Here is a 23,750-nt window from a genome sequence, read left to right on the forward strand (position 1 = left end):
CTCTCTTTGTGTAATTAGCAGACAAGTTCTTTCGCCATGTGTGGCAATATGTAACATCAAATGAAATGTCCCAATTAAAATTCTGTCCGGCACTGAGTAAATAAAGCACAATAATAATACTCATCACTATCGCAACTGTGGCCATTTAACAAAGCTAAAGTGGCTTCACTGTATCCACTAATACACTAAAGTGGTTAAATGTAAAATGCTATTGTCATCTGCTGCAAAAAGGGTTGACACTAGAATTACAGAATATTATTGACTGGTGGCGGCCGATTTTTATGTATGGCTAAACACTGCCATCTAGTGCATTCAGGCTGTCAAAGCTACCTCTAACGCTACTGAAAACTACTGTATAATTTTTGGTAAATAAAATAAAAAAAGAACACAGAAACTGATAACACATACAAGTAATTACCATTTTATAGCAGTTTTATACCGCAGTGCATTTTGGAATTCAGGAAGAGAGCATAGGAGGAGGAATGTACATGGGTAAGACAGGATTCTAATAAGAGAACATTTATTTTGAAGAAATGGCCGCACTGTAGATCAAAATCCTTTTTATCTGGACATCCTAAAAATGACACAAATCAAAATGCTGGGTAAACGCGTTTCGCACATTTCACGTGAGCTTAGTCATTACCTCTAAGAGCACAGGGACAAATTTAACCCAGGTAAGCCTGTAGAATGCCAGTATACAGGGAGTTGCTTGGAGGAGAGGGTAAGGATTTTCTGGAATTTCGACAGTTTCATAAAGTAAAAATGCAAATGACTAGAGATGATGTTTAGATGCACGGTGAATCCTGTTGGTTCAAGATTTATAGCTTCTAGAATTTTCTGTGAATTCATCCAAATCTTTTTTACCTGTAAGAACTGCATGGTCTTTTCACCTTGGTAATCCTTTAAAATTACCTAGCCCCTTTTGTAAAAGAGGGGCACAGGGCAGCGATACTGTCAGTGTATTGAAAGCTGCTATAGGAAGAGGGAAAGCTGGGAAACTGCGGATTGCTAGCTTTTTGTGAAATCACCATGGTATTTTGGAAATTTTTTATTTTTTTTATTTTAGTTTTTGGGTTACACAGTGGCAGCGGGCGGCATAGTTGATGATGTATCTACATTGGGGGGCATTATAAAAAAAAAAAAAAAACAAAGGAATTGTCAAAAACTCTGTTTTATTTCTTTTTGACACTTTTTTTGGTGAATGAGTAGGGGTACTACTCGTTCACACAGGGGGGAAGGATCTGGGGGCTCTGATAAGCCCCCGTACACAGACCCCCACAACCACCACCCAGGGATGTGGGTAAGAGGCCCTTGTCCCCATTACAGGATGCTTTGGGGGGGCCCGACCTGCCCCAAAGCACCCCCCACATGGAGGGCATGTGGCCTGGTATGGTTCAGGAGTGGGGTGTGGATTTTTGGGGGACCACCCATGACTTTTTTTTTTACATGGGATTCTCCTTAAAATTCATACCAATGGGCCCTTTATGGATTGGGGAGGGGCCCACAATGTTTTTGTTCACATTTTTGTATTTCTGGCAATGTTTTTTTTGTTTTTTTTTTCACATTCTGTTGTCAACGGGGAAGCCCGTGACAGGTTGTGACTCATCCGTTGTTAAGGACGCAGCAGCCAGCCCACTCCTTAATCAGCTATTCACTGGGTGTTAAGGACGTCGGCAGACCAGCTCCTTAACACTACTACTACTAAAAGTAGCTTACACACTAGGCTAAACACTGCTAAATGCCAGCAAAAAGAACGCTAAAACATTATCTTTTTTTTTTTGTCCGGCAGTTATACAGCAGTTTTTAGCTTTCTAGTGTGCATGAGGGCTTGATAGAAGTTTGCCAATGGCAGAATAGATTTGCAGTAGCAAGAACAGGGAAAACCTCACTGTAAAAGAAAAAAAAATACACAGCCAAGTACAGTGTGCAGTGTCGCTGAGGCTGTCAGTATAAATTGTACTATTCCAAATTAATATGTATAACATTAAAAATGCCTGAAGCCTATAATTTAAGGGGCTTATGTTTTTCCAAGTTGCCCTAGAAGACCTATGAAATGAACCCTCTCTCTCTGTTTGTTTTTTATTTCGCATTGGTGCATTCTCCCCATGCCACCCATGTTCTTTTAAGATTCAAGGATTTTCAGGTTCACTGAATTTTAAAACAGGATTTGCAATGCCCCCAGCAAATCAAACCCAGGCAAATATGTTCATCTTTAGGCCTGATTCACACCTATGCATTATTTGTGCTTTTTGCACTACAGTCCATTTAACATGGTTTCCTATGGAACACGTTCTGTAGTGCAAATCTGCAAAATGCAAAAAGCACTAAAAATGCATAGGTGTGAATTGGGCCTTACAGATCACATATCAGAATGCTTAGAATGCACAATGGAGGTTCCAGAAAAAAAAAACAGGTCTGAAAATATATGAGCAATATTTTAACCTATACTGTAGATTTTTTGGGATTTGCTCCTGCGTTGAGGAACAGTGATCCCATAAGTACAAGATTACCTGTGGAGGAGAGTTGGAGGATCTGAAGAGCAGATAACTACAGGATAAGACCCCTGAGAGGGGAAACCACATTAGGACCTATGAATAGGTCAGAGTTTAAGGTGAGAGCATTCACTGACTGGTGGTGGATCACGAGGCGTTTCTTTTAAGCTGGGGTTACCTGTGGAAACATGCAGCTTTCTGGATTCATGTATTGGACATTTTACTGACAGATTATCATTTGTGCCTCACTCTTTTCACAAAATTGGACTTTTTAGTTGGGAGCTTCCCACTACTATTGCACGTTGGGTGTTTTTTTGTTTGCTTGTATTGTCACACTGAATTTATCATGTTTTAGTTATTATTACGATGTGAATTTTAAAAGTAGCAGTTCATTTGTATTGCAAATATCTATAGGAGGGGCTTCCACCATCCCTGCTAAGTTTTTTATTTTATTTTTATGTCTTATTCTCATTTTGATGTGTATTACATGTGAAGTCACATATCACTTGAATTATAGCACTTGAAGTTAATTGGTATTGCAAATATCTGCAGGAGGGGTTTCCACCATTCCTGTTAAATTTCATTGTTTTGTGTTTTATTTTTAGTTTGATATGCAATATATGTGAGATTACATAGCACAGAGACTGGTATTGTGGTAATGTTGAAGCTAATTGAGCATACCATGTATGATGATATATTACCTATTATAAATAAGGAGTGCATTGTTTGTAATTAGATTGCAAACACCTAGTTTTGCATTGCAAGTAGGAGTAAAGCAGGCCATAAAGGAGTCCCCCATGGGTGAAACGGAAGAAAACTGTGTTTAAGGTGGAATGCATCCTGCAGCACTATTGTGTTCTGCCAGCGGGGAAGCACAGGGAGCCTTTGTAGCTGGCAGGACACAATTACTGCTAGCAGCTATAGCAATAATCGCATGCCAAAAATTTAACAGGGTGGTTCTGCCCAGGGCAATCGATGAATCGACTTGGGTACAATTAGCCTACCCACACATGGATTGAAATTTCGATCCATGTAATGCCAGCCTACTTAAGCACAGCCACTGTTTAGCACCACAAATCAGGAGGAAGTACCTGCACATACTGTATGATGATCAAATAAGGCAAGTCCATGCACATACATCACTGCAAAATTATACATAGAAACAAAATTCTTAAAACATTTCCACACATTGATAACATTTTTACATCAAGGATATTTTTTTGTACAGGCATACCTCACTTTTAGGTGCATCTTGATCTAAAAAAAAAAATCATTGAAACTGTTCACTTCTGAAGCGTTTTCTAGGAGTAGCTATTAGGCCGCGTACACACGCGGGGACTGTTCGCTCAACTTTGTCCGTCAAACAGTTTCAGCGGACAGTCCGCTCAAAATTAGCATGGACGGACTTGCCCACACACGACGAACGAACAGTCCGCTGAAACCGTGCGAGATGACGTGAACGGCACTAGAAAACGACGTCCTATACACTACAATGCAACCTTCGGCGTGTAAATTCTTTCTGAGCATGCGCGAGACTTAGTTTGACGAACAAGCCTACACACGGGCGGACTGTCCGCTCAAACCAAGTTTCAGCGGACAGTTTTTCGGAATTTCCGAAAAATTTTGTTCGTCAGACTGTCCGCTGAAACTGTCCGCTGAAAGCCCACACACGAGCGGACTGTCCGCCGAAACACTGTTCAGCGGACAAAGTTGAGCGAACAGTCCCCGCGTGTGTACGCGGCCTAAGAGTTGTCCTATATATTTGGATATAAGAACTGCTGGATCCGGCCAAGAATTACACCTTGAATTCAATTTTTTACATGAGGTTCCTTACACAGACAACATTCGTAAATTGGCTGATGTTTTTATATTTAACAGGCAGAGATAGGAAATCATAAAAGAAATAGAACAGTGCATATGAGAATAGATTTATCAACTGATAACTAGACTATCAAAGCTCGGTTTGAGTATACCATTAGCTAGCATCTAGTCAAAGTAGGAGGAAAGTAGAAAGAAATAAAAGGAACATCTCATCGACAAAAAAAAAAAATCTTTATAGTTAGCAGCTTTTTACATGTACTGTATCTAGATCTATGCAACAACATAAAGCGGAGTTACATAGTTACATAGTTAGTCAGGTTGAAAAAAGACGCAAGTCCATCCAGTTCCAGTTCCGCCCTCCCCAGCAAAAAATTCAAAGTCAGCAGCTACACATACTGTAGCTGCTGATTTTTAATATTAGGACACTTACCGTATATACTCGAGTATAGGCCGACCCGAATATAAGCCGAGGCCCCCAATTTACCCCCAAAAAAACTGGCAAACTTATTGACTCGTGTATAAGCCGAGGGTGAGACATGCCTGTCCATCCCTGTGTGTGTGTCCGTCCATCCCTGTGTGTCCGTCCATCCCTGTGTGTCCGTCCATCCCTGTGTGTCCGTCCATCCCTGTGTGTCCGTCCATCCATCCCTGTGTGTGTGTGTGTCCATCCATCCATCCATCCCTGTGTGTGTGTGTCTCCATCCATCCATCCATCCATCCCTGTGTGTGTGTGTCTCCATCCATCCATCCATCCCTGTGTGTGTGTGTCTCCATCCATCCATCCATCCATCCCTGTGTGTGTCTCCATCCATGTGTGTGTGTGTGTGTGTGTGTGTGTGTGTGTGTGTGTGTGTGTGTGTGTGTGTGTGTGTGTGTGTGTGTGTGTGTGTCCAGCCTACCTTTGTCCCGAGCCTCCGTCCCGTGCCTTGCCTCCTTGCCTCCGTCCCGTGCCGTGCCTTGCCTCCTTGCATCCGTCCCGTGTCGTGCCTTGCCTTGCCCCCGTCCCGTCCCGTCCCGTGCCGTGCCGTGCCTTGCCTTGCCTCCGTCCCGTGCCCTCTTCGTCGGCGGCCATTGTAAAATTCAAAAGCTGCGCCGCCGCCTTCGCCTGTGATAGGCGGAACACTGAATTTCCCAGCAGCCTGTGTTCCGCCTATCACAGACGTCGTATCATCCTCGTCCGTAGTACGAGGATGATACGATGTCCGTGATAGGCGGAACACAGGCTGCTGGGAAATTCAGTGTTCCGCCTATCACAGGCGAAGGCGGAGCCGGAGGCGCGGCTTTTGAATAGAATGGCCGCTGTCTGTCTGCTCGACACGCTGATCGAGCGGGCAGACAGCGATGACTCGAGTATAAGCCGAGGGGGGCACTTTCAGCCTCAAAAAAGAGGCTGAAAATCTCGGCTTATACTCGAGTATATACGGTACCTGTCCTGGAATCCAGCGATGTCAGCATTTCCATTGGCTCTCGGGTGCTGCCGTTACCATTTGTAGTTTTTTGAGCGGAGCGTGCTGCGCTTTATGAATGGCCCGGCGGTGGGGGGGGGCAAGAGGAGTGCCGAACTTCCGAGTGATCGTGACACGGCGAGAGCTCGTGAAAGTGGGGACTGGAATCTGTCAAAAAAACGGTACCAGTTCCCCCATCCCCCCGAAAGGTGCCCAACATGGCACTGGAGGGGGGGGAGGAGGGTGATAAGCGGAACTCCGCTTTAACTTAAAGTAAAGTTGAACCCTTATGTTGGAAAACAACCTATTCAGTTTAAATTAGAAATAAAAGGCAAAACATTTGTGTATAGATATGAAAACAAATTCTAAATTCCTTTTTTTTTTCTTTTTATTATTATAAGTTTACACAATCTCTGTTCTCAGTTGCATCCAGGGCTTGGAAAGGTGGGGGTGGAGAAACAGCAGTACCCTTTATTGCGGTTTAATCTTGTAATGTATCCCCCATATGATACTGCTTAATTACCGTGCCTACCTGGTAAGGAGGTCAACAGATTTTCTTACCAAAGGTATAAAGCCAGGACCAATAAAGCCCAACTCCATTTTTTCTTTAATTGTAATGTTTTGCATTCTGGTTTTTTTTTTTGTTTAAAAAAATTGTAAAAAGCTCTACTTACCTGTGCTGCTCTCTTCGTACTCCTCCTTGCTCAGTCCCTGCACAGGCACGTCACTAGGGAGGAGGAGCCACGTACTTACATCACTGCTACACGATTAGTCCGGCCGGGATTTTTAGCTGATTATATCTACTTTTTTGTAAGTGTTCATTTGACTTTATACTTAATAAATTGATAATGTTTTGTAACGCTATGCAAGTTTTTTTTAGCTTTTGGGTAATCTGCCGCATGCTTGAATTTGTGGATTAACCCTTTGGAGCTGGGAAATTCTTTTGGTATCAGTCAGTCATAAGTTGTGGCGTTTCAACCACGGATCACTCTATTGAAGTTAAGGAATTTCTTGGGTGCCATAACCATCCCGGGCTGGGGTAACAGCCATCTGCGCAGTGTGGCCCCCTGTAGTAAGGGACCACCTTGTTCCGGTAAGCGCCAGTGTCTTTATTCCTGGTGGAGGTGCTTCACAAGTCTTATGTGGAAGTCTGGGTGTTACACTAATGCTAAGAATCACGGAATTTTATAAGGACTATTTACCATCTATTTATCGCATCAATTGACGCGATCATTTTTATATGTGGACACGGGATCACTATTATCGGTGGATTTTTTCTTTAATCACGTGTTTATATTAAGCTTATGGTATATGCTTTTGATCATTATATATCACACATCTTATTATTCAGTATTGATAAGTTATTAAATTTATTGATATTTTATTGTCATTATTTAATATTTGCAGCACTTTTACCATTTATGGTCTAATTAGTGTGTGGTCACTTACTTAGTGCAGCTCCTTTTTTGTATATCTGTGTTGGTGTTGTATAACATTTTGAGCTGCAGCTTGTTACCGTAACAGATCGGGGTAACAGAGCGCAGTTTATTTTTATACTACATTTCTCCAACATCAGTGCCTAACCTCACAAATGTGCTTCTGGAAGAATGGTGAAACATTCCCATAGACACGCTCCTAAACCTTGTGGACAGTATTCCGATAAAAGTTGAAGCTGTTATAGCTGCAAAGGGTGGGCCAACTCAATGTCGAACCCTACGGACTAAGACTGGGATGCCATTAAAGTTCATGTTGGTGTAAAGGCAGGTGTCCCAATACTTTTGCTAATATAGTGTATATGTCCAAAGCCCACTTAGTGCAGCCAGCTATGTTATACATTTTTCTTGCCCCTCATTCCAGCACTTTTCACTGTGTGCCCTAGCCTGGCACCACACAGCCTTTCTAAAAGAAATGTCCTTACCAACCCATCTTAAAAGCACGCACATGTGCCGCAGGCCCATTCATTCCTATGGGTGAGCTGTATTCCAGCCAAGCTGCATATTACGGCTTACCAACAGAAATAAACAGGACTGCAGCACACTTTCAAGGAGGACCAGTGGGACAATTTTTTCCTCTAAAGGCTATGCAACATTGGGCAAGGCTGCACAGTGAATATCACTGGAATGGCAAAAACGTTTACTGGTAAACATAGCAGCCTGCACTAAGTGGGGGAGGGCAATTACATACAGTGCAAGTGCTGTAAAATGAACTTGTACTTTAAATTAATAAAAAATAAATAAAAATGCAATCTTCCTTTTTCTTTTTTTGTTATTTTATTAAATTCGGAGGTTTGTAGAGTCCTTAAAAGGCAGAGTAGGTATGCTACTACAATAACTTTGCCTGCTTAACATATCAGCCACATAAGCAGTGCACTGTTTTCAGTGTATTGGCTGAAATAGACTTGCAATGTGAGAAGTCATCAAAACACAACCAAGCCAGAGTATGTTGTGATCCATTAATGTTGCCCCCATGCACAAACAGAATTGCAAATAGACATAGAAATTACGTTTTAAAAAAAGCACTTCTTAAGCACTCATTAGAGAGAGAAATCCTGCAATGATTTAATTTACAACATGCATGTACCAGGTCAGGTCAGTGTCTCAAACAAGTTAGACTCTGTCACGGGACTAGCATTTTCAGGAGGCGGCTAGCAATAGCAGCCCCCTATTCCTCCCTCATGACAAAGTTTCTGTAAAACTATTTTCAAATCTATGCGCTGCTGTTTAAGTTTTAAAGGCAAAGTTTTAAGGATGCACTGATGCCGCGTACACACGACCAGACTTTCCATCAGAATAAACTCGGACGGTCTTTCCGACGGAATTCCAAAAGAGTTGCAATCAAACGGACTTGCCTAAACACGAGCACACCAAAGTCTGTTTGTTTCGAATGCGACGACGTACGACGGGACTAGAAAGGGAAGTTCAATAGCCAGAAGCCAATAGCTGCCCTTGTGTCATATTTGGTCCGTTGGACTAGCTTACAGATGAACGGTTTTCCTGATAGGAATTGATTATGTCGGAAAGATGTAAAACATGTTCTATTTCTAGGTCCGTCAGAATTTTTTAAGAAAAAAGTCAGATGAAGCCCACACATGATCGGAAGATCCAATGAAATGATTCCGTCGGGCCTTTTCTGACGGAAAGTCCAGTCGTGTGTACACGGCATTAGACAATCAATCAATATATTTTTATTGCACACCATACTGGTTTTGAGAAATTTAAGCAAGATAAGCAACCAATGGGTGGAACATGTTAAACATACAGGACTAAAGGATGTTACAAGCACTTCTTCATGAAAAGTTTTTTTTTCGTAACATGATATAAGTTAATGTAAAGTGCAACATGTCAGAGCTGGTGGGTTTTTCTTCCCTGCAAAGTAAAGGCATAATGTGCTAGTATGCATCGCATACATCTTTGCCAGTCTTCCGGGGCCACAGACTCTGGCTATGTGACTGGCTGGAGCCGCGTGATATCACTCTCGCACATGCACTCCTGAACGGTGCACGTTTAGGAGATATTTACAGTACCTATATGTATGCCTTATTATAGACTTACCTATAGGTACAACTTCCCCATGGAGGTTTACAACCTCTTTAATGCATTGTCTACATTATGGTAAAAAGCCTTCCTTTTCCATAATCATTCTTTCTGTTTCCAAAGGTTTGTAGGAGTGTAGGTTGGTATTTTTAGCCATGAGTTAAAATATTTTTTATATGTTCACCTAGATCATGTATGGCAAACATAAGGCCCGCCGCCCAATCTTGACTGACAGGCCTTGTCATGTGGTCCTTGCACACAGTTTTGCAGCTGGAACACAGTGAAATTCCATTCTGCCACTTCTGGCTTTCACCCTCCACTCCTACTCCCACTCCTAAACACAGAAGCCTTTACAAAGGACAGCTTTGCTTTCAGCAGCTCCTGAAACTAACAGATCCCTGCACTCACTCACAGCGGGGACCAGTCTCCAGATTCGGAGGAAGAGAGAATGATCTCTTTGCAAGGCAGAGAGCCACCCATACAGGGAGGTACTAGAGACGGGCCAAGTAGGAGAAAGAGAGATGTGAGGAAGCTTTTGAAAGGGCACTGGGTTGGGGACTGCACACTGAATAGCAGACCGCTAAACTCTGTATATAGCGCACTCTTGAGCTCCGCACGGGGCGCACTCCCGAGCTCCGCACGTGGCGCACTCCCGAGCTCCGCACGTGGCGCACTCCAGAACTTGGTGTCTTTCCCTTGGGCCCATTAGGAAAGCTCTATATAACAGGTAAATAATACTTGTAAATGGAACTTCACCTGCTTTATGGCGCCTGAGTATACACACACACACACAAGCACTATATTAAAACATAACATAATATGTATGTATGTATGTGTATGTGTATATATATATATATATATATATATATATATATATATATATATATATATATATATATATATATATATGATACTATGTTTTAATATAGTGTGTGTGCGTGTATACTCAGGCTCCATAAACAGGTTTATCACAGCAGGTGATAAAATGTATGCAAAAAACCTCTTGAAATATTCCTGAATGGCCCAGCCAGAGCCCTGACTTAAACCCAATTGAGCATCTCTGCAGAGACCTAAAAATGCCTGTCCACCAACGTTTACCATCCAACCTGACAGAACTGGAAAGGATCTGCAAGGAGGAATGGCAGAGGATCCCCGAATCCAGGTGTGAAAAACTTGTTGCATCTTTCCCAAAAAGACTCTTGGCTGTATTAGATCAAAAGGGTGCTTCTACTAAATACTGAGCAAAGAGTCTGAATACTTAGAACCATGTGATATTTCAGTTTTTCTTTTTTAATAAATCTGCAAAAATGTCAACAATTCTGTGTTTTTCTGTCAATATGGGGTGCTGTGTGTACATTAATGAGGAAAAATATTAACTTAAATGATTTTAGCAAATGGCTGCAATATAACAGAGTGACAAATTTAAGGGGGGTCTGAATATTTTCCATCCCCACTGTATATTTTATAAAGCAAGCACATCTGGAACTGAAGGATATATTTAAAATGCACATTAAAAAGTGGTTATATACCGTTACATATACCCGCTGAATTGACAAGCTTCAGGTGATACACAGAAGTGAAACAAAAATACTTCTATATCATTTGTATATTTTTATAGTTTATGTGCAGCCCTCTCACTACAACCTCCTAAAACACAGCATTTTCCAGCAGTAGAAAGTAGGGGTGGGGGGGAGACATCACACACACTACACAGCTGGAGCACAGAGCTCAGTGAAACCTAAGTGAAAGAATGGACACACCACCCTCTACACACTGATAGGAAAATGTATACAGCTGAGGCAGTCAGTCAGGTGAAGTGTGCTGGAGGGGGGGTAGGCCATCACCTGGGATGCTGTGGAGTTTGCTTGGACTATTATAAACTTCTCTACCTTTTAGATAAGATCAAGTGCAATATCCATTCTTATCGGTGCCCAGTAGGGGTGCTACGTGGCAATTCTGGCCTTTTAGTAGGAACGGCTAGCTGTATAGTATCTCTGCTGGTATGATGGGGATTCTGAAGGTTAGTACTGGCTGGAACAGAAATCCGGAGCCCATGGGATGTGGGGCACAAGAGTCATTTTCCTGGGAAGACTGAAGGGGCGCAGTGCCTCCTTATTTGAATGGGTCTAGCTTGTGTGCCGATTCTCTGCCTTCTCAGCCCATTGTCAGTGTCTGTGCCCCCTTGGAGTTGGTCACCCCAGGGGTGCACATAGCCATGTCACTTTGTTTTTCATGCAGTGCCTCTGTGGGCTAGGCCTTTTGGCTAAATCCAGGGCAATATTTGTTACCAGGCCTCAGGGCCTAGCCAGTGCACTTGTATGATTTATTTAATTTATTTTTCTCCTTATGTTTTGTCACTTTGTACTTTTGTCTGTGTTTCTTTTCTCACTAAGATGGAGGGAGGGATCCTCGGGCCTACACAGAAGTGTAGAAGGAGGATGTGTGGCCATTTGGTTCCTGGTTCTCCTTTCGGTAAAACCCCACACCTAGTATTTGTTTGTCTGCTTTGACTGACCATGAGAGGGTCTATCTGACCAGGGGGACCAAGTTGAGCCTTGCACCTATAAGCAGTCTTGCATCTTGCGGGGTCAAGGTAAGGTCCTACTCCTTTGGGGGTGGACAAGAGCTAAGTGAACTTTTTTGTTTGTGTTGTAAAATTAGGTGTTTACATTTTTTTTTTACTATTATTAGTGACTCATGCAGATAGCAGAGGGAAGAGACAGAAGAGAGACAACACTGGGTGATTTGAATTGATGCTAGTACAAACTAAAAAAGGATATACTTAGTTCATTTTTCACATTAGATATTTACAACCACTTTAAGTATTTAACCTTATCTAAGCCCTTCTGGGTAATAAAAGAAGACTTTCCTTCTGTTTTAAGCTCAGGTTATTTTTAATAAGGAGAATGGATGTAATGGATATACACATATTTGATTAAGACATGTTGTCACAGAACACCCTAAATAAGGTGCAAGACCCCAAACACACTATGCAACTTTTGTTGCCTGATTTCCTTTAGATTTACCAAAAACAAGTAGTACAAAGGCCTGCCTGATTGCATAAAAATTTAAACTCTAATGCCCCATACACATGGTCGGAAAGTCAGATGGAAAAAGTCAGATCGGATTATGTTGTCGAAAATTCCGATCATGTGTGGGCTCTATCGCACTTTTTCTGTTGGAATTTCCGACGGAAAAAGTTTGAGAGCTGGATCTAACATTTTCTGACAACAAAATCCCATCAGACTTTTTCCGATAGTGTGTAGTGAATTCTGACGCACAAAGTGCCACGTATGCGCAGAAAAATTTTAGAGACTAAAGCTATTGGCTACTGGCCTCTACGTAGTCCCGTCGTACATGTTTAACGTCACCTCATTCTGAACGATCGGATTTTCCAACAACTTTGTGCAATGTGTGTATGTCAGACAAATTTCGGGAAAAATCCATCGGAAAAAAATCCAACGGATTTTGTGGTCGGAATGTCCGATCGTGTGTATGGGGCATTACGGTTTGACCTCATATTATATGGTTTTGGCAATTTCAAAGGAAAAAAAATCTACATAAAATTGTATAATGTGTATCCAGCTTTATTCATCGAGAGAATCCAGCATAACTTACAAATTTGAAATGAGAAAGTTTCAGACACACCTAAGCAGATACAGAAAAAATTGCCTACACTGCTCAGTCCTAATAATTTAACATTTAAGGCCCTGTACACACAGTTTGATTGTTGGACAAGCAAGCGTCTGATTTTTGTCAAACGCGTGTACAGGATTTTGTCTAGCATACTAACTATCTACAAATTGTCATTTGACAAACACGAACGTGGTGACGTACTATGAGAGTATAAAGAGGAAGTTCATTTCTCAAGCGCCACCCTTTTGGCCCCTTATGCTAATTTCGTGTTAGTAGAAGTTAGTAGAATTGTACAAAACAAATACCTTTTAAAATATGTTTGGCATAACTACATTGGTATCATATGATACCATATGATGTATGATACCATGATACTACATCAGTATCACCAGCAAAGCAGCTTCATTATTATTTTCCATTAAAGAAGATGAGAATGTGCGCTGCATTTCGATATTTCATCAGCTGCTGTGTCATGAATGCCAATTCTAGACTACAAACAGTAAGACTGAACTCTTCCAAGATGTTCCTTGATTCCGAGCATCCGTGTTTGTACTTTCGACTTGTGTGACAATTTCTGTACTGACCATGCAAAAATCAGAGATTGAGTTCACATTCAACAAAAAATTTATAGCCTGCACATCCAATTTTTGTCTGATGTAAAAGTCAAATCGTCTGTCGACTGCATCATACTAATGATCCGAAAATCCACAGACAGCTCATCTTCAGACTTTTCCCTTCTGATTTTCGTACCGTGTACCAGCTATTGTTTTTAGGCCCCATTCACGCCTGAGCATTTTGTAGCTTGAAGCCTGAAGCTACAAAATGCTGGAGGGAAAAAAAAATAAATCAATTATTCTCTATGGAGTTGGTTTACATCTCCACTCCAAAACACCTGAAGCCAGAAGTTCCAAATGGCTGAAGCCAAGTTCTGAAACTTTTTTTTTTTTATTTTTATTTTTTTTTTTTAGGCAGATTTGGGTGTTTTTCTGCTTTTTACATTTTGCAACCTTTTGACCTGTACAAAATCGTGGCAAAAACGCATCAAAAATCGTGGTAAAATAGTGCTGAAAGCACTACCCTCAAGTGTGAATGGGGCATTATAGTGTAGGTTAGAAAATAAAAAAACTGCATAAGCATTGGCTGTTCCTCTCCCTCCTTCCGTACAGTGGCTTCTCTACATTTTCTAAAACTGTATGAAAATTGTAAACACCAACCTGTTTGGATGGGATGTTGGTAACATAAATTGAAACTCAACAACGCACGTGTTGTCCTTCAGTTGTCGATGCTGCACACTATTTAGCTCATATGCAATATATGCCCTTCGCACATATACCTGAAATAACAATCACAACAAAAGTAAGAATTGCACTAAATAACAGCAATGTCCAAGCAGCACAGGTAAAACGCGCTCTAATAACCCTAATTAGCAATTTCTGACATTACTTGAAATTAAAAATCAAAGACTCACTGGACACCTGAGAGGGGACTTTAGGTATTAAGGCTCTGTTTCCAATAGACTCACTTGTCATGCGACTATGGACACAAAATCGTATGACAAGTCACAGCCCATTGATTTCAATGCAACCGTTCCAATCTATGCGACTTAAAGTGGCAACTACTTTGAAAAGGTTTCTGCACTACTTTGATGTGACTTTGATCCAGAGACTGTAAAGTTGAATCAAAGCTGCACTCAAAGTCACATCAAAGTCGCACTCTAAATGCGTAGCCTAAACTAAAATCAAAGACAAAGCATTATTTTTAATTTTGGATAAAGGGAGGATCAGTTTTGTATTTGCCATCTTTGTCCAGTTGGGGAGAGTTCCCTTCACTTCCTGTACAACACAAAGTGATAGGAAATCTTTCCAAAGTGATGAAATCCCTGGCTGCCACCAGCTTGACCAGAACTACTGTCTCTGTTGGAAGATTTCCCCTCTATTCCTGTGCTGGTGACACAAAATTTGTAAAAAACAGAGGATGAATCTCTCTAACGAGGACACAGATTGCAGTAAAAACCTCTTCACGTCATCATAAAACAAAACTGTCTTTAGTTATATTATAAGAATCCCTGCTGAATAAGATGTAATTCTAATAAGGCTTTTGTAGGTGAAGGAATTCTATCCTTATAGTCATAGGCTGTTTTACAGTGATTTGCCAGTGAAATTATTTGTCACATTTTTGTTTAGGCATTTACAAGCTCATAGTACACACACTTTTGGGTAAGTTTTAAAAAAGGTACCCTACTTGCAATAGCCTGTTCTTGCCCATGGCAATTAAACTAAATAACGTCAGTGCAATTAGATTAATAGCTCTTTGCTATAAATGATGAAAAACAAAACTGTACAAAAGAGACAGCTGAAAGTATGGAGCCCTATGACTTTGCCTCTATTGGCTATTGCACCTATACTTTCCTATCGGTCCATCCCTAGGACAGAAATCCCTACTAATTAATAGAAAGCTGCAGGATGCTGAAGTTGTCAGGTCCACTCTTTAAACAACCAGGAAGTGTCAAAATGTGTAAGTTACAGTGCCCTGAGATTTGTGCAGTCCAGAACCAGAAGAAAAACAACGCACTGTTTAATTGGGCGACTATGTGGCAGATGAGGTTTAATGTAGATAAATGTAAAGTAATGCACTTGGGGGCGAAGAATATGCATGCGTCATACATACTAGGAGAAGAACGTGCTGGAGAAGGATCTGGGGGTTTTGGTAGATCATAATCTCAATAACAGCATGCAATGCCAAGCTGCATTCCAAGGCAAACAAAGTCCTTTCTTGTATTCACCTCCCTGGCGGTATTCCCGAGTGTGGCTCTGGGTGAATTGTCATTACCAAACACTCAGGATTGCATCACAGGATCCAGGCAAAGTTACTGTTGTCCACGGGCTGTGTTCTCCGCTCAATGTATCACAGTGCCGGGCTCCATTCCCTGCGAGCATTGCGACGCATGGGGACGGAGTCTGGCGCCAAATTCAAACAGTGAAAAACACATACAGTACACTATAATCTTACAGGTTACATTACTATATCAAATCATTTCACATCAGTTTTGTCCCTAGTGCTTTGTCCAGTGGCCTGCATGCAGTTTTATATTATATGTACTGTTCCTCCTGCCTGGAAACTTGAGATTGTCCATGGCAACTATAAAGCGTCCCTTTACGTCAAAAGCGGTTTTAGACCAGCTAGAAAACAGCGATAAATTAGAATCACTTGCAGAATTGAGCGATAGTGATTTGTGGGGAAATCCGTCATCAAACACTGAAAGTGACGACAGAAAAATTAGCAAATTTCAGTGTTTTTGATTTGATAAAAATTATCAAATACATTTTATTATTATTATTTGTTATAATTATTTATAGTTATTTATTATATTATAATTTATAATTTTGTGCTTCAAAGTTTATTATACTCGGGATGTCTACTAGACTCTTGTTCGGACAGATTTAAGTGTGTTATTCCTAGGAATTCCAGGCCTACAATATAAAACGGCAAATTTCCAATGCGAAACAATGTACCATTTTGAGCATCAAAAATCTACATAATCATACCGCCAGGGAGGTTAAGAGATGTATGGATGCCAGAGAGAGATATCATTTTGCCCCTGTACAAATCATTAGTAAGACCTCATCTGGAATATGCAGTTCAGTTTTTGGCACAAGTTCTCAAAAAGGATATCAAGCAACTGAAATGCAGAGAAGAGCAATCAAACTGATACTAGGCATGGAGAAACTCAGCTTTGAGGAAAGATTAGAGGAACTGAATTTATTGTCTCTTGAGAAGAGGAGATTAAGGAGGGGGGATATGATCGACATGTACAAATACATAAGTGGTCCATATAGTGAACTTGGTGTTGAGTTATTCATTTTCTAGTCAACACAGAGAACAAGGGGGCACTCTTTAAGTCTAAAGGAAAAAAGATTTAATCTCCAAATACAGAAAGGTTTCTTCACAGTAAGAGCTGTGAAAATGTGGAATAGACTCCCTGCAGAGGTGGCTCTGGCCAGCTCAGTAGATTGCTTTAAGGCCTGGATTATTTCCTAAGTGTACATAATATAACTGGGTACTAGCATTTATAGGTAAAGTTGATCCAATTAGAAGGAGATACTGAGGGTCATTACACAGGTCACCCCCATATCGCTCCAGCCCTCCATAGAAATTTGCATACTGGGCCTGATAGATCATATTATTCCCACTGTGGCGCGACGCACCTTGGTTGGGCTTCTCCTTTTCTACGCCCGCAAGGCCATAGCCCTCAGCTGGCGTAAGCCAACTCCCCCTCCTCTCTCCCTGTGGAAAAAATTGGTCAACGGCAGCCTGCCTCTTTACAAAGACTGCTATGCTAATAGGGGATTCCCGCAAAAATATGACAAGGTCTGGTCCAACTGGCTGGCTGACGCCTCCACAGCCTCTGACCCGCAGCCTACTTAACAAGTTACCTTTTGCTAATACACAGGTAACTGCACCAGTGGAAATGTCATATGTCTGAGTAGCGTGTTGTAACTCCAAGTTGTCCTGCTGCACATGAAGTCAGCTATCTGTGGCCATTGAGGTGCCTTAGACTCTCCGTCATATTCTGTATGTACCTAACTGTCTTGTATTACAAATCTGTATACATCATGCCGGTAACTGTAGTCGTGACCAATGTATGTGTTCTTTTTTGTTTGTTAGTTTGCTTGCTGTTGTTTACTGCATAAACTTTAATAAAAAGATTTGCAAAAAAAAAAAAAAGTGGATCCAAGGAAATCTGACTGCCTCTTGGGGGATCAGGAAGGAATTTTTCCCCTGCTGTAGCAAATTGGATCATGTTTTGCTGGGGGTTTTCGCCTTCCTCTGGATCAACTGTGGGTATAAAATTTGGTATATGGGATTGTATGATATTTTTATTTGTTTTTATGGTTGAACTGGATGGATTTGTGTCTTTTTTCAACCTGGCTAACTATGTAACAAAATTATGCACATACAGTATGTGCATAGATCATTAGGGCCCTTCATGGTAATGCAACCTGTATCATTACAGCCCAACATTTTTTCCATTCAGAAGTATTGTATGTATTTTTTATTCAATAAATCCATGTTCTCATGATCTGAATATTTTTATGACCTCGATGCAAGTGTTTTTAGTCACACTAAACAGTTATATAGCATGTTTCTTTATAAGTATAAACAGCCTTATACAGTGGATAGAGAAAAGAATCATCCCTCTTTAAAATAATCACATTTAGTTGCTTTGCAGCTTGAAATGAAGACAGATGCCATTTTTGTTTTATCCAGCTCTATTTACCAGTGCATCCAGGTGAAAGATATAACACCAACATGTCAGAAAAAAATAAACCAGTTTTTTTTTGGGATACATCTCTGCTAACTTTGCAATATTTGCCCACTCTTCTTTGCAGGACTGCTCAAGTTCAGTTACATTTTATGGTGACTGTTTGTGGACTGCAGTCTTCAAGTCATTCCACTGATTTTTAATGGGGTTTAACCACTTTCAGACCGGACCAATTTGCTGGTCAAAGACCAGACCACTTTTTGCGATTTGGCACTGCGTCGCTTTAACTGACAATTGCGCGGTTGTGCGACGTGGCTCCCAAACAAAATTAACGTCCTTTTTTTCCCACAAATAGAGCTTTCTTTTGGTGGTATTTGATCACCCCTGCGGTTTTTATTTTTTGCGCTATAAACAAAAATAGAGCGATAATTTTGAAAAAAACGCATTATTTTTTACTTTTTGTAATAAATATCCCCCAAAAATATATAAAAAAACATTTTTTTCCCTCAGTTTAGGCCGATACGTATTCTTCTACATATTTTTGGTAAAAAAAAATCGCAATAAGCGATTATTGATTGGTTTGCGCAAAAGTTATAGCGTTTACAAAATAGGGATAGTTTTATAGCATTTTTATTAATAATTTTTTATTATTTATTTTTTTACTAGTAATGGCGGCGATCTGCGATTTTTATTGTGACTGCGACATTGTGGGGGACCCATCGGACATTTTTGACACATTTTTGGGACCATTGTCATTTATACAGTAATCACTGCTATATAAATGCAGTGATTCCTGTGTAAATGACACTGGCAGTGAAAGGGTTAACCAGTGGGTGGCAGTGTAGGGGTTAAGTGTTCCTAGGGGTGTGTTACTAACTGTGGGGGGGTTGGGCTTTCATTTAGTGTACACTGATCTCTGCTCCAATCACATGGAGCAGAGATCAGCATCACTAGTTGCTAGGCAGAATGGAAAAATGTTGTTTATACAGCATTTCCTCCATTCGGCCGCTCCGTGAGACGATCGCGGGGATGCCCGCGGCGATCGAGTCCGCGGGTCCCGCGACCGGACTCATGGGGGTCCCGATGGCACGGCGGCAACGAATATTGGACGTACATGTACGCCAATATGCCTGCCCGTGCCATTCTGTCGACGTACATAGTCGTGCGCTGGTCGGGAAGTGTTTAAGTCTGGGCTCTGACTAGACTATGCAAGGACATTCACCTTTTTCCCTTGCAACCACTGTGTGGTAATATTTGGTGTGTGCTTTGGGTCATTGTCATATTGGAAGGTAAACCTTTTTCCCACTGACAACTTTCTAGCAGAAAACAGCAGATTTTCCATCAAGAATTTTATAGTATTTTGCCCTGTCCATTTTTCTTACACTGCGTTACTGGATGATAAAAAAATCTGTCTGTATTTAATATTTACACCATAAGGTGCCATATTAATAAAGTGACAATGCAAAGTAGTATAAAAGTGCCTTTTAGTCAGAAAGACGTTCATAAGTAAAGTGTTTGTGTGAAGAAAAAAAAAAAATCAATGAATTCAAATCATAAAGGTACTCAATCAGAGAAATGTTCATAAATTGAAGTGTTTGTATAAAGAGATCAATGAATCCAGAGCATAAATCACTTCCACCATCCTAAATGCACTTGTGGTTTGCCCCAGACTCTCACCTCACATGAAGACCAGGGAAAGGAACACATGATTGCTAAACTAACATCTGAGGTAACAGACTAATATTTGATGTGGAAGCTTGGAGTATAATCTCTTGATAGATGGAGTTTGAGGTTGACAGACTTACCTCTAGTGCAGCCATTCTTACAACCTGATTGCTGTGGTAGAAAAAGTTGGGTAGGACATCAAAGATAGAGGTCTCAGACAGAATAAGTTTCTGAAAAAAAAACAAAAAAAACAACAACTTAGGATGTAACATAAGGTGGAATGCAACTTTTTTCGAATGTACCAATTTTACTGTAATGTAAGTTTTTGCTTTGAACTGAGGTTCTAAAGCACTTTCCAGTGTGTGAGCCACAATAAAGTGTAATCTAAAGACAAGACTTTTTAGTCATAAATAGGAGTAGGGAAGTGCCAAAACTCTTTTCACGTTTTATTTTTATGCTGCCGGTGTGCTGCTGGGCCTGGGGAAGTTTCCCTTTACTTCCTGTATGGGAGACACAACAGGAAAAGAGGAGAGATCCTCCAAAATGAATGAAATACCCATGCTAGAGAGCTGTCATAGGGAACAGTGTCCTAAATGCAGACTTTTCCCTTGCCTCTTGCTCTCGTGGAATTTAGGCTTTTCCTTCACTTTTTGTCTTGGTCACAAGCTTTACCAGGACAAAGATAAGTACATTTCCCCAGTAAGTTAAGTAATAATAATTTGACAGAGGGTGTAATTCTTCCATAATCCTTCCATACATTACTTAAAATGCTGTATATCAAGCAGATAAAAAAGGCCTAAAAATAGCACCCAAAAAACATTACATACATTAAGCAAGTTCTGACTGATATAATCGAAATATGTTCCAGGTATTTTAATGTATATAGTTACAATATATTCTGCAGTGTTGTGCCGCAAGAAATACAACAGACATGTAAGGAAAGTTTATTATATATAATTTTATTATATACATACACACACACACACAGTATCCCACAACAATGAGTACACCGCTCACATTTTTGTAAATATTTTATTATATTTTTTCACGTGACAACACTGAAGAAATTACACTTTACTACAATGTAAAGTAGTGAGTGTACAGCTTGTATAAGAGTGTATATATGCTGCCCCCTCAAAATAACTCAGCCATTAATGTGTAAACCTCTGGCATCAAAAAAGTGATTACACCCCTAAGTGCAAATGTCCAAATTGGGCCCAATTAGCCATTTTCCCTCCCCAATGTTATGCAACTCATTAGTGCTACAAGATCTCAAGTGTGAATGGGGAGCAGGTGTGATCAATTTAGTGTTATCGCTCTCACTCTCTCATACTGGTCACTGGAAATTCAACATGGCACAGCAGCATATCCAAAGGTTGCCTTTGGGAAATAGACATATGAGCGCTGCCAGCATTGCTGCAGAGGTTGAATGGGGTAGGGGGGGGTCAGCCTGTCAGTGCTCAGACCATACGCCGCACACTGCATCAAATTGGTCTGCATGGCTGTCGTCCCAGAAGGAAGCCTCTTCTTAAGATGATGCACAAGAGAGCCTGCAAACAGTTTGCTGAAGACAAGCAGACTAAGGACATGGATTACTGGAACCATGTCCTGTGGTCTGATAAGACCAAGATAAACTTATTTGGTTCAGATGGCGTCAAGCGTGTGTGGCGGGAACCAAGTGAGGAGTACAAAGACAAGTGTGTCTTGCTACAGTCAAGCATGGTGGTCATAGTGTCACGTTTATTCAGAATGTGGGTCTCAATAGCCAAGCCGTTAAATTTAGAGTTCGTAAAGTAGGATGGAATATCGGCCCCTGAGATAGCAGGTCTGGCCTTAGTGGGAAGAGCCCTGGACCCTCCACTGCCATCCTTACGATCTCTGCGTACCATGACCTTCTGAGCCATGCTGGTGCTACCAGTATTACAGATTTTCTTTCCAGCTTGATCCTGCCAAGAACTTGAGGTAGCAACTGAATCAGGGAAAAGAGCATAGATCAGTAAAAACGTATCCCACGGGGTTGCCAACGCATCGGTTCCGTATGCGAGTGGGTCCCCTGTCCTAGATGCAAAGTTGACTAGCTCAGTGTTGAATCTGGACGCTAGAAGGTCTATGTCCGGAGTCCCCCATCTTTGGCAAACAGCCTGAAACACCTTGGGGTGAAGAGACCATTCTCCTGGGAATAACTGCCGGCGACTTAGATAGTCCACCTGCCAATTCTCTACTCCCGGAATGAAAACTGCCGATAGGCACGGGACATTCTCTTCTGTTCAAATTAGAATCTGGTTCACGTCTCTGAGCTAAGAGACTCTTGGTGACCCCTTGTGATTGATATATGCCACAGCCGTGGCATTGTTGGACTGGATCCTGGCAGGCCAATTCTTTAACCAGGAGGTCCAGGTTTCTAGAGCCAGATACACTGCTGGAATCTCTAGGATGTCGATGGGCAAGTCCTACTCCCCAGCCTGAAAGGCTGGCATCTGTCGTTACTACCTTCCAGATAATTGATCTGAAGGACTTTCCCTTCAGCAGGTTCCAAGATAGTAACCACCAACTGAGGCTTTGGGACACTCACGGGGACAGTTACATTGGCAAGTCCAAAGCTTAAATCGTTTTGTTCCAAGCAGTTTCGAATGCAATTGAGCATAGGGAACTGCTTCGAATGAAGCTACCATCTTCCCTAACAACCTCATGCAAAGGCGAATTGAAGGATTTCTCTTCGACCTGATCATCGTCACCAGCATCTGTATGGAGCTGATCCTTGCGGGAGGCAAGAACACCCCTTTTCTGGGCTGTGTCTATGATCAGGCCCAGATACTCCAGCCTTCTTAGTGGCTTTAAGGAGGATTTATTTAGGTTGAGAATCCAACCCAAACCTTCCAGGTAACTGCTTGTGATGGCTACACCTTGCTTCAAGCAAGCCACTGACTGGTCTATTAACAATAGATTGTCTAAGTAAGCCAAGACAGTTATGCCCTATGCCCTTAACCCGACTAGAGATGGGGCTAATACCTTAGTGAATACCCGAGGTGCTGTAGCAAGCCTGAAGGGCAAGGCTATTAACTGAAAATGCTTCTGTTCTACTTATATATGGACAAGCAGCTTTGCATCTCTGATGTCGATGGACGCCAGAAGTTTTTCTCCTTACAGGATGGAAACGACTGACTTGATTGACTCCATGCAAATGGAGCGGATTTTCAGGAACCAATATAGATTACGTAGATCTAGACTTGGTCTGATATCCCCATTTGGCTTTGGCACCGTAATTAGGATTGAGTAAAACCTCGAACCTTGCTCTTGTTTGGGAATCTGTCTGATCACCCCTTGAGCCAATAATCGGTCTAATTCTTCAAACAGGGATTACCTTTTCCCTGGATCCTTGGGAACGTTTGATCTCAAAAAACGAGATGGTGGAAACTCTAAAAGCTAGCTTGTATCCTAGAGACACTGTGGAGAGAGTCCATTTGTCCTGAATCTCCCTTTGCCAGACTTCTGAGTACATCAGAAGTCTCCCCCCCCCACCTTGGTGAGGGGAGATGCCTCTTCATAAGGAGGTCTTGTCTGGTAAATAGAATCCTTCATAGCGTCTACAGCAAAGCATAATGCTTTAGGTAGCTTGGCCAGTTCCTGTGCTTGTTGTGCAGGGAGCTCATCTGAGAGCATCTGAACTGGTCCTTTAAAGCGGTTTTGTACAGAAAATTGCAAGTTCATCTTATTCAAATGGCTTTGGAACATAGATGCAGTTATGACCATTGAAATAAAATAATATGCAGTATTTACCTTTTATTTTTAATGTTTATGCCGACTTCCGGGCTCTCCTCCCTTGGGAGTAGGCGTGTTTATCAGCTTCGCAATGGTCCCTGGGAACTTTTTTAGCTATTTCCCAGGAATCCGTGGG

General features: G+C 41.4%; 1 protein-coding gene across 2 annotated transcripts in view; it reads right to left on the reverse strand.

Moving 5' to 3' along the window:
• Positions 1-23,750, reverse strand: part of ACACA (acetyl-CoA carboxylase alpha) — a 480,408-nt gene that overhangs the window by 296,456 nt on the left and 160,202 nt on the right. For both annotated transcript variants that reach the window (XM_077481395.1, XM_077481394.1), the window contains exons 27-28: positions 19,996-20,085; positions 14,142-14,260 (exon numbers count right to left, since the gene is read on the reverse strand). In XM_077481395.1, the coding sequence (XP_077337521.1) occupies positions 14,142-14,260; positions 19,996-20,085 (209 nt within the window). The remainder of the gene's footprint in view (positions 1-14,141; positions 14,261-19,995; positions 20,086-23,750) is intronic.

This window comes from Lithobates pipiens, unplaced genomic scaffold (assembly GCF_037356315.1).
Source record: "Lithobates pipiens isolate NorthernLeopardFrog02 unplaced genomic scaffold, aLitPip1_a1.2 Scaffold_16, whole genome shotgun sequence".
Lineage (NCBI taxonomy): Eukaryota > Metazoa > Chordata > Amphibia > Anura > Ranidae > Lithobates > Lithobates pipiens.